Here is a 12,621-nt window from a genome sequence, read left to right as displayed (position 1 = left end):
AATCCATAGTCTATAATTAATGTCAAAACTTCAATGCTCCGTTCTATGTCTAAGAAAATACATTATCGAACATGTATACAGATTAGAGCTGTATATACGAGTGTTTTCTGGGAAATATTATTTACAATATTTAAAAATAACCAAAAACTATTGTTAAAAGACAGACATGGCTAAATAAGTGTAGTCGATCTGAAGAAAACCTTAGAAAACCTGAACCACAGGTACTTTCACAAATAGATCTCTGAAAAGCTGCTAAATGGGAGCTGGGGAAGTATCTTAGTGGTTAAAATTCTGCTACATCACTACAAAAACCCTAGTTCTGATCCCCAACACCCAAGCAAAGGCCAACATGGACCTATAATCCAATGGTAGGGAAGGAAGACTCTGGGGGCTTGTTGGTCAATCAGTTTAGCCAAAAATGACATATCCTGGTTAAGTCAGTAAGAGACTTTGTCTCAGCCAGACAGCTGTGCTACATACCTTTAAATGTAGCAGTTGGGAGGCAAATATCTGTGAGTTTGAGGCAAGTCTGATCTACCCAGGGAGTCCCAGGATAGCCAGAACTACACAGAAAAAACCCACCAACCCCCAAAGACCTTGTCTCAGCACACACACACATGCACGCACCCCCAATCTGCTAAATGATACATGGACACCTTGGGTGAAAGAGAGGCATAAACAAACACTTCTTATCTACTTTTTTTTAAACATCACTAAATACTTATAATGCAATAGAATTGTTTATTTTCTTTTGAACGGGGTCTTACTACATAGTTCAGGCTGACCCAGAATTCAGCATATAATCCAGGGTGGCCTCATGATCCTCCTATCTCAGCTTCCTATGAGCTGGGATTATAGACCACCATATGCCAGCATACTCAACTGATGAATTCCATTATAGAATTATGAATCAATCAATCAACCAATTAATAGTTCAATCTTAAGATTTTTAAAAAAGAATCAACCAATCAATCAATCCTTAGGATTTTTAAAAAGAATTAAGACAGAAATTCATAAACTCACTCAATTTTTCTCCCAGCATATGCAGTATTTCCAACACCAGCCAGTGGGTGTCTAAATAGAGATGAAATAAATGCCATGATGGAGGGAAGAGCTGTAAATGACATTATAAAGTGTGAATTAAAACTCATACTTCACTAGGTATTTTACACAACACAGAACTCCATGCACACAGATAAACAACCAAGTTAACTATTCAAAATTTCAGGAAAAAACTTGTCTTTGACTAGAGAATTCTTTCACTGGAGATCCTTAAAAGGATACATTTTTTTTCTTTCTGGTTTGATACAGGCACACACTTGAGATGGCTGAAAAGCCTGGACAGAACAGACTCCTTCCAACCAACTGCTGATTCTACTTAGCCACAGGGCTGCAAAGAAATCTTTAAGATATAGTTTTCGCTTTAGAACTTATCTAAGAAAAGTGCATATTAAAGTGATACACATACATACATACATATATATATAGTGAGTGCATAGGAATAATAAGAGATTTAAAAAGTGAACTTCAGATTATCAAACCAACCCATAAGGTCATCTTCACAAAGTTAAAGAATTTAATCTCTCAATCCATGATTAAGCATTCAAACAAGTCTATTGAAATCAAAACTCTGAATTTTTAGTTCTTAGGTGCACTGGGTTACCACCTGTCAATTACTGTAAAAAGTTACATTAACAAGCTTCACTGAAAAACATAGAAAAAAAAAATGACAAAAATTCTTCCTTGTCATTACAAACAAACTAAAATGCTAGACCAATACCATAGTGGACCGGGGAGAGAAAACAAGCAGAACAGGGAAGAGATAAATAAACATGACATCTCAAATCAATGAGGGAAATGTAACCCATTAGTAGTGTTCACGTCCATTTACAGAAACTAGCAGATTTCCTATTTCCCTACATAATTTTTTAAATTATAGTGTAGACAAGTGTTTTGCTTGCATGTATTCATATGCTCCATGTGCATGCTTAGTGACCCTGGAGACCAAAAGGGGCATCAGAGTCCCTGGAACTGGAGTTACAGATGCTTGTGAGCCGTCATGTGGTCGCTGGGACTCACACCCAGGTCTACTGGAGGAGCACCTCAAGCTCTTAAACCTCTGAGGCATCTCTTTAGCACCTTGCCTCCTACATATTTTTAAAAGAAATGAATGGCAGTTATGAATGTAGAAACTAAAGTGCTTTTTAACAGCATAAATAACATGTCATAAAAGAGAGAATCAACAAATATCATCAGACACACTCATACACACACACACACCCCTCAATCATCTGGAAAATTCAGGTTAATTGGTGGGGAAAAAAAAACAAAACAAAGAAATAGAGGAAACTATTTGTAATATATAATATCTAATAAGTAATATCTCTAATGCAAATATTTTGGATGCTCAGCCGGAAATACTAGCTAAAATGCTCTCCATATGTAAGATGATATGCTATATATAAAAATCTTATGTTTTTAAAAAATTATTTCATGCCTGGCGGTGGTGGCGCACATCTTTAATCCCAGCTCTTGGGAGGCAGAGGCAGGCGGATTTCTGGTCTACAAAGTGAGTTCCAGGACAGCCAAGGCTACAAAAAAAAAAAAAAAAAAAAAAAAAAAAAAAAAAAAAAAATTCATTGCAGAATAGTATTTTGGTATTTTATGTTTTAAGAATAAGTTCTCCTGATTTAATATATATCTTATAGACCTCAAATAAACTAGTTCTTCAAGTCTACCAAATTAAAATGTCCACAAAAATCTCAGAGAAAGACTGAATTTCCAGCATTTCATAAACTTGTTCCGTAAGCTCAACACTTGGGGGACAGGGGAAGGAAAAAGCAGAAGGATCAGAAGTTCAAGGCCATCCTGAGGCCAACCTCAGATTCATAAGACACTGTCTTTAAAAACAATTAAAGAGCAATAAACTTTCTTTCTTAAATTTTACTGTAACATATAAATGACATTTGCCTAAACCTTTATCAATGAGAATGACAGAAATTTCAAACATGTTAATTTTTATTTGAAAAATCTAAGCATTTACACTGTTGAATGGAGAACAGCTATTGATACAGGGTAGTGTTTTACACACTTAAGGCACACCAATCATTTAATTCTTCCCATATCTCTTGTAACTAGAGAGACTGAGGTAAGGCACATACATATATATAGTAAAAAGACATAACTAATAAGCAGATCAGAGCTTCATTTCATGCCACACATGTACCAATTCTTCTTATTCTTGAATAATACTTTTTCTTGGGGGAGAAGAAAGCTGGCTAATTTAAACAATAAACTAATCAAACCTTAATCTGGTTTTGATTTACAAATGCTCCTACAGGAACACTGGGAAGCTCAGCTAGGTGTCCAATGTACAGAAGTAATCCACGGAGCTCATCAACCAACATGGAGGGAAGCTGGCCTTCCAAAGCCTCATAGGGATGCACAGGGACACTGGGGCTCTCTGCTTCTCGTACTTTCACACACCTAAAAAGTCATTAGAAAGAATAAATACACAAGAGTCTGTGCGAATATACACACAGATATCAATGAAATGGTAAAAATACTCATCTGTTATCCTACCTGAAGATGAAAACTTTAATGTAGTGAAGAAACACTACACATTGTTGCCTAATACTGTCTGCTTTGGCGTGCAAGGTGGCTATTTTCCCTAAAAGGAAACAGATACTATCAAGGAGAGCTTAAATACTGTCAGAGAGCAATGGCCAAAATTTCTTAAAGGCTTAACTTAAAAATCTACCTGATAAGTTAAAACAAAGTTTTTACTAAGCTTAAAACAAATATACCTTGAAATGCCTACCTTCTCTAGTCTCATACCACAATAGAACCCATGGTAGGATTTTGTTTCACCTTGCTAAAATCTGTTTGCAAAATTTGCTTAAAATATGAATTCTTTAAGATACCATTTTTTATGTTTTGTTTTGTTGTTTGTTTGTTTTTCGAGACAGGGTTTCTCTGTGTAGCCCTGGCTGTCCTGGAACTCACTCTGTAGATCAGGCTGCCCTTGAACTCAGCAATCTGCCTGCCTCTGCCTCCCAAGTGTTGGGACTAAAGGCGTGTGCCACTACTGCCAGGCTTTAAGATACCATTTTTAATTTAATTGTATGACTGTGTGTGGGTACATGCGTATACCCTGGGAGAGCATCAGAGGCCCCTAATGCTGGAGTGACAGGTGGTTGTGAGCTGCCCAAAATTGGTGTACAGTAGAGACATATACTCTTCCACAAGAGTAGTACCTGCGTAAGGACTATTTCTCTCGCCCTGTGAAGTAATTCTTGTTGCTCTCAAGTCAAAATGAATAAAAAGGCCACCAACTATACTTATACTGAAATCAAAACTCCTTATAATTATTTTATATGAAATAACCTTTCAATAATTCTCCTAAACTCATCCCTGGCACTTTTTTTTTTTTTTTTTTTTTTTGGTTTTTCTGTATAGCCCTGGCTGTCCTGGAACTCACTTTGTAGACCAGGTTGGCCTCGAACTCAGAATCCGCCTGCCTCTGCCTCCCGAGTGCTGGGATTAAAGGCATGTACCACCACGACTGGCTATCCCTGACACTCTTTTTGCCCAATTTTTTATCATTCACATCACCAAGAATTATATACATTGCTACTATATGCAAAACAACTAATCAAAGTTAGAAAAAAAGGATCCCAAAAGCAGGATCACACTGCCTTAGACTAAAGAACATTAGAAACAACTCTATAAAACTGCACACCAGTTAGGACAGTTCAAGTTCTTAATTAGCAGAATTGAAAAACATAAATTCCCACACATCAGAAAAGTTTGCCAGGATTCTTCCTAGGCTGCTTGTAGAAGCCCTCACAAAATTGAAAACAAACTCCAGAAAGATGTAATAGAATAAAAATATTAAATAGCAAGTCAGAACTAAAAAACAACTAGCGAGGTGAAAGTTGAAATAAATCCATAGCATATATCATTATGTAACATTAGTAGATATTCAAATAAACAGAAAAATGTATCACAGAACCAAAAGAAAATCAAGCAATAAAAACAGATCAATAAAAAAAGTGATGGGCCGGGTGGTGGTGGCGCACACCTTTAATCCCAGCGCTTGGGAGGCAGAGGCAGGCAGATTTCTGAGTTCGAGGTCAGCCTGGTTTAAAGGGTGAGTTCCAGGTCAGCCAGGGCTACACAGAGAAACCCTGTCTCAAAACACCATTAAAAAAAAAAAAAAAAAAAAAAAAGTGATGGACAAGTCACCAGTCACCAAGGCTATATATAATAGTGATTAAACACATACCCCATATATTTGGGTCAACTCTGCCTCAACTGAAAGTAAACCTAAGAACTTAAGGGATAGAACAAGAACTCTCTGCACCAGGCAGTAAGTACTTTGCATTCTGGCATGAAATAGTCCCACTAGAAATAAAATAAAACAATGAAAATCTGTATTTACTCCTAACACCAAATGAAAACAAGACAAACAACTAGCAGGTGATAACAGCTAGAACTATGATGCCAGAAAATAAACAATTTTCATTAAATATAAAATAAGATAGGACTACTCTGTGGTTATTGTCAACCCTTTATAGTCATGTCTGAACACAGAAATAAGATGCTATGCAATCATAGACCACAGGCAACATCTTTGTCTTCATGCTATGAAGCCCAGTTTAATTACTGAAAACCCTACCAGCCTTCCTTCCTTCCTTTCTGTGGCTGGCTCATCTAACTGCCTTCGCTCTTTAACAATATCCAATCCAGAATAAAGCCCCATAGCTATTACATCTTACACAAATCAGCAAGTGCATGTGTATTTACTCAATGTTTTGATAAATTAATAAACCTATTTGACTAAAAACATATTCCAGCCGATCTCTATTTATTAGTCATTATGATAGACACAGATAAACACTAAGCATGCATCATGGCATTTAAACTGTACAAAAACTAATCAATAAAATAGGAACTGTTACGTATGAAACACATTATTAGCTGAGTTTAAAACCTAGGCTGACTACAAAGTCAGGACTCCAAATACTACATTGCACTAAAATTCTTACAAGGAGAAGCAGCTGGCCTACAATAAAAACAGTGCTGTTCAAGTTCCTTCACAAGGCACTTGCACTACTCCTCTAAATCAGCAATCCATTAAATGTCAAAAGGAAACAGAATTAGAAACCAGGAAAAGAAGATCAAGAGTCCTAAGAGGTCTGTTAACTCCTTTATCTTGTGCATATGTTCGCCAACCAACTCCTCACCTCCAAAGAAATAATATATATTACACTTACCAAAATCACAGCTGACTTGTACCAAGGACTCCAAGTTAAATATCTGTTGCCTGATTTTAAAAATGTGAGAGAGTAAACTTTAGCATAATGTATAAAGCACATAGCAATTATATGACCTGTGTTTCTAGCACTCCTGGAACAATTCATCTTTGTTATAATTCACTTTGTAATGTTTATTAAAAGTCAGCTTCAGACATAGTAAATTTTAAAATACACAATACATAAAAATACAATTATGTCTAAACTTACAAAGTATCTATAAAAGATAGATCTCAGAAACTATTTGAAAATCAGGCTTCAATATCAATGAGATATTTCTATCTTCAGTAAACTTAAGATATATAAAACATTCTAGGGTTAAGTTTTATGTTAAATTGTATCATACAGCTTATATAGTGGTTCAGAAAATGAAAAGGATTACTGTCCTTATTAATACCTAGTTACCTTGATACAAAATAGTTACCTGTAGAGAAGACCCTAACTTGAGAAAGCGCCTCCATCAGCTTGCCTATAGCAAAGTTTAAGGACCTTTTCTTGATTCATGATTGTATATGATATGGGAAGCCCAGCTTACTGGGGATGGTGTCACCCCTGGGCAGTTGGTCCTAGATAATATATCAGGCTGAGCAAACAATGGGGAACAAGTCAGAAGGTGGCATTCCTTCGTGGTCTATGCTTCAGTTTCTACATCTAGGCTCCACTTTGGCTTCTCCTGATGATGAAGTGAAACCAGTAAGCCAAATAAACCCTTTTCTCCACAAGTTGCATTTTGTCATGGTCTTTAATCACAGTGACAAAAAGCAAACTAAAACAGATACATAAATTTATATATATATATATATATATATATATATATATTAGGATGCCTCGTTTTAATTCCTGATGGTAATCCCATTTCATCATTCCTACTTGCCTTGAAACTTTCTTAAAGACCCATTTCACTACAACTACAATGTTTAGAATTACAGAAAAATTGCTCAGTTTGTTCTCTCAATAAATAACACAAGGCTGGAGAGATGGCTCAGCAGTTAAGAGCACTTTTTGCTCTCGCAGAGGACTTGCATTTGGTCCCCAGCATGTATGGTAGTAGCCCACAACCATCCATAATTCTAATTCCATGCCCTCTTCTGACCTCCAGGGCACCACACATGCATGTAGTATACAATACATACAGATACTCAAAACATTCAAACATGATTGTGTTGACCTACAAAGAAAAAAACATTGACAGCATATACTACATCAAAGATACACTGACATCTCTTTATGAGGGTTCATGGAATGTAGTTCAAATCTTTATCTATGATGGTTCATGCTTGTAATTCCAGCATCACAGACTAAGAAAGGATGGCTGTGTAAGTTTTAGGTCATTGACCTAGGCTACACATTGGCTAGAGCTGAGACCCTGTCTTAGAAACAAAAACAACGCATATACAATATGTTATATGGAGAATATGTACATTATACACAGTGCAGGTATTCAGTGCTCAGTAGTACGATGCTTGCCTATCATTTACAATAGCCTAGATTTGATCTCTAGAATTACATATGTGTGCCCACACTCACATATATATTGATAAGGATTTTGTTTATCAATATAAGCAATATAAACAACTCCTTAAAACCATTATTTATCAGTCATAACTGCTTGAGTGTTTCCTGGTAAGACCACCAACAAAGCAACAAAATGAGCAATTTCCCTGCTTTTGTAATCAGTAGTGGAAAAAGCAGCAATATAAAACTAGACAGCATTAGAGTTAAAAATAGACACATACATACCTGAATAAATGAAAGAGCTCTCTACAGGAATAGACTAGCGCTGTTTCTGTAACCCATTGGAAGCCAAATAGTTCTACTGTATCCTCTTCAAAATTAGTTGGTAATGGATCAAGATTTAAAATTAACCTGTAATGAAAACAATGACTTAAATCATTTGAATCCAGACTATACATGCCATGATGACACGCATATGTGTGTGTGTGTTTAGGGGGGTGGGGGGCGGGGCGGGGCAAGGGGTTACTTGACACCTTACATTGTGTCCAAAAGGAAAATCTAAATGGAGTCTAAGCAATATACAAAGTGGTCTGAGGTCACAGTATTTTATCTTTGGACAAGAAAATGGGTTTTCACAACACCAAATATTCCGAATTAGGAAGAATGACATCATATAGATACCTAATGTGGTTTAAGGTTATTAACAAGGTATAATCATACAATCAACAAAAAATGGTTTTCTTTAATGAACTTTCCTCAAAGGGCATTACCTAAATAATTCAAGAACAGCAATTTTATTGTTATATTCATTCGACTAATGTGTCTATGAATTCTGTATGCCGATGCTTTGGGATGGAAAGAACCCGTGCAACAAAAACTGTCAGGTTCTACTTATAAACTACTGAAAACTTATAGATAACTATTGCCCTTAAAAGGAAATACAAGTTCTAAAAGACTAGGCTGCTCTGAAACCAGTCTAAGTAAATATCCAGCTACCCACTCCTAAGAGATTATCAATTATCCAGAAAGTTCTTCTATATACTAAACGTATGTAAAACGAGGCTTGCTGAGCACCTACGTTTAGACCTTAGTGATAATCAACATTGCTGGGAGTGGGGACCTTCAATTCGGTTTTTTGGGGGTTTTTTTGTTTGTTTGTTTTACCTACCGCTTAAGGGCGCCACTGGCAAGGTAGGACTCTCCAGAGAATTTTCCTTCTCTGTTGTCAAAAGCGCAAGAAAAGCAGGGGGGTTTGCACCACTCTGTCCCCAGCTCCAGCTCTAAGCTGTCAGTCAAGAAGGTCGACGCTGCTGAACAGCCATCCATTATTTACATCCTGCTCTGCAATGCCACCGCGGTTCCGGGGAGTTACCGTTAAGGCTCGGAAGACAAGCTGCAAAAGGCTGAAAGTAAGGAGCTACCTCGGAGATCCAAAATGTGCCCTCAGCACCCGGGGAAACCAACGTGAAAGCAGAGAAGCTGAAGGCAACAGGTCCAGAATCTTCCGGGCGTCCCGCAGGCGCCGGAGCCGCCAAGACTTCCAACGCCGCCCTCGCTCCCTCCGGGCTGCCGTGGGTTCTGAGGCCCTCGCGCACCTCCTCAGGCTGATTTCCCCGCACGGCCCGGGATGGAGCACGCAGCCCTGCCGCCTCCCTCTGTCTCCCTCCGTCCCAGCGCGGCGTTCCGGGCGGGCGAGCGCGCGGAAAAACCGCAGACCCCCGCAAGCCTAGAACGCGGAACGCGGCGCCGACCAGAGGAAACCGGAAGCAGGCGAAATTCCCGCCACGGCGTGCCCCGCCTCTGGCGCCGCCCTCTCGCGAGTCCTCACTGGCGCGGCCCGAGATCTCGCGAGAGCCCGTCGGTCCGGACAAGTCCAGGGATTCGCTCTTCACGGTTCTCCGTACTGTTGAGAGTTTGCGAGGTGGCCAGCTCTTGGCAGAAGCCTGGGAGTCGGGTCTGCGAACGGCGGGGGTCAGCTTCAGGCCCCGCGCCTGCCTCGGCCTCCCGCAGCCCGGCCACCCTCTTCCTGCCCTGGGGCCCACCCCGGCTTTCCTGTGTTGGATGCCTTCTGCTCGGCAGCAGTGACCCAGAACACAAGGGACACATTGACTAAGTCAGATGGCTTTTTTTTCCTCAGACATAACAACTTTTGCTCCCTTTGCAATACATTGTAACTCTGGACAAGAGTTACAATTTTGTAAAAATATTTTCCCATCCATTTTCCTTATTAAAGTGTTCTTTAAAGTTGACTCGAATATTACTGTCTTGAGATGGGGGTGGGGGGCATGGGGATTCAAATGCCTGCTGCATTTAATTATATGGCTTGACTTGCGGGCATCCAGTTCATAGGGAACCTACCCTAACTCTTAGATGTTACATAAAATACAACATATTTTCAAATGACATGTGGGATGAAGCAAAAAAAAAAAAAAAAAATCCCACTGCAGTGTAGGGCTACTGTAGTAGATGTATTTGTGCAGCTCAGTTGAGGTACTCTGAGACCTGATGCTTTTTTATGTTGACTGCTGATGATAATTGGTGATGAGTATTATATCATGAAGTCTCTTCCACAGTGATGTCAAGAGTATGTTTTCTGAATATGAGAATACCTAGCGTTGGCACTGCAATTAAGACAATTTACCACACGGCCATTTTTCTTCCTCCCATCAACATTCCAGTACACTCTTGTCTGTTGTGCTTGTTTAAATACCTGATGTTAATTATGTGAATTCAACTTATGTGCATCATGGAGTGGGAAGAACTAAAGAAATGACAGAGGAGAATTAAGGTGAAACTTACTGAAATGGTCATTTACAAAGGTGTGTCCATGGTTACTGGACCCCAAAATGTGATGACTAGGCACCCACAGCTAATAGAGACAATTATCATTCTTGATATCATTCTTGATTATCATTCTTGAGCAGAAAAGTAAGGTTCAACACGGATTACTAGAGAGACCTGTGCCTGTAGGATGCAGTCACCTAACTGATCGTCACACAATAGACAAATACAACAACTGTCCCACCACAGCCAAGTAGGAAAAACACTGAAAGGAGTAAACCACATCCCATGTTTCACTCCTGTCGGCCTAAACAAACCGAAGGGCAAAGCAAGGGTGTAGCCTATCAAGTGTATGTAGTCCAGGTCAGAAATGAAAAGAACTAAAGAGGAGTTATAGACTGTTCCTTGAATCAGACAAAATTGTAATTATTTTTATCTTAATTTTGACAAGATATAGAAATGTTAAGAACTTAATTAAATATAAGTTTCCATAGATAGAAATAGCTATTATATATTTATTAATATAACAAATAATACTGTTACAACAGAAATATTCAAATAATATTGTTTTGTAAAGATGAAATGCTGGTATTTTGTCCAGCTGCCTCCAATTTCCTAGTCTTCTTGTGTTAACCTCTCAAGTAGCTTAGACTACAAGCAATCGCACCACATCCGCCTAACAATCTTAAGTAGAAAATTGAACTGTCTCTGTAATTGATAATAATTGACAATAGAAAATTAATACGGCTATAAAAGATTTGAATAGTACTAGCTCCCAGTTGAATCTAATTGATGCATATGACTAAGCTAACAGTAAAATTATACAATTAAAAAGAAAACATGGAACATGAAAACAGATTATATTCAGAATCATGAAACAAATTTTATCTATTTAAAAAGGATTGAAGGCTACCAGTGAAGTATAGTGGTAGAATATTTGTAGAGCATATATGTCTCTGCATTTCATTCTCAAAAGCTAAAAGAGGTTGAAAACATACAAAGTATATTGTGTAATTACAGTGAAATTGGGAGCTTCTTTCATTAGAAGGGGAAGAATTCAATGATGCAAACATCCATTTTGAAATATTGGAAGTTAAGTTAATTCAAACCAAAGATATAAAAAAATAAAAAAGGATAGAACCAGCAAAAAAGGAAATAAATGAAACAAAATGATTCTTCAAAAGCATCAACATGCAGTTAACAAACCATCTAACTAGACTGACCAAGTAATCAAAACGAAATGGCAGTAGAGATGGGAGAAGAAGAAGAAAAGAAGGAGGAGGAAGAGGAGGAGGAAGTTGAGGAAGAGGAGGAGGGGGGAAAGGAGAAGGAGAAGGAGAAGGAGGAGAAGGAGAAGGAGAAGGAGAAGGAGAAAGAGACATGAATTGCCAGTAAAAAAGAGACTAGGGTGATGGCTTAGTAAAGTGCTTGCTTCATGAAGACCTCATTGCTGCCTTCATCACACACACACAAAGCTAGGTGCAAGAGTATATGATTGTAGTATTCACACTGGGAAGGCAGAGGCAGGAGGCATCCTAGGGACACTCCTGCTAGCTAGCCTAGGCTACTCTGAGCCCCAGGTCCCAAAGAAACACCCTGTCTCAAAAATAAGGGCCATCTCTTGACTAATGACTTTATATAGTAACCACTTGACTAATGACACCTGAGGTTGGCCTCTGGCCTCCATACATACATTCCTATGCCCACATAAAACAACGCAAGCACATAATCCTATAAGTACACACCAAAAAACAAATTTAAGGATTAGAGTTATCAGTATAGACTTTACAGAAATTCAAAGGATGAGGGTGTTTTAAAGTATTAACACAAGGCTGCAGTGAGCAAAGATGAAATGTAAAAATTCCTTGGTATATGTTTGATAGTACAAGCTATCAAAAAAAATTACAAAATATCTTAAGGATGATATGAAAGCTCTGAAATCTAAAACAGTAATTTGGATCATCTTTCTCCGGGGGTACTGGTTAGTTCATAATGTTGTTCCACCTATAGGGTTGCAGATCCCTTTAGCTCCTTGGGTACTTTCTCTAGCTCCTCCATTGTGGGCCCT

At 38.3% G+C, this 12,621-nt stretch overlaps 1 protein-coding gene across 1 annotated transcript in view; it reads right to left on the bottom strand.

Moving 5' to 3' along the window:
* Mms22l (MMS22 like, DNA repair protein) overlaps positions 1-9,511 on the bottom strand; it is a 104,441-nt gene extending 94,930 nt beyond the window's left edge. The window contains exons 1-6 of the mRNA XM_021160342.2: positions 8,941-9,511; positions 8,058-8,183; positions 6,279-6,328; positions 3,583-3,670; positions 3,306-3,486; positions 1,024-1,114 (exon numbers count right to left, since the gene is read on the bottom strand). Coding sequence (XP_021016001.1) covers positions 1,024-1,114; positions 3,306-3,486; positions 3,583-3,670; positions 6,279-6,328; positions 8,058-8,183; positions 8,941-9,098 — 694 coding nt within the window. The 5' untranslated portion in view covers positions 9,099-9,511. The remainder of the gene's footprint in view (positions 1-1,023; positions 1,115-3,305; positions 3,487-3,582; positions 3,671-6,278; positions 6,329-8,057; positions 8,184-8,940) is intronic.
* Between the last annotated feature and the right edge of the window lie 3,110 nt (positions 9,512-12,621).

This window comes from Mus caroli, chromosome 4, assembly GCF_900094665.2.
Source record: "Mus caroli chromosome 4, CAROLI_EIJ_v1.1, whole genome shotgun sequence".
Lineage (NCBI taxonomy): Eukaryota > Metazoa > Chordata > Mammalia > Rodentia > Muridae > Mus > Mus caroli.
The sequence above is the reverse complement of the archived record's forward strand: the minus strand, read 5'-3'. Positions and strand labels throughout refer to the sequence as shown.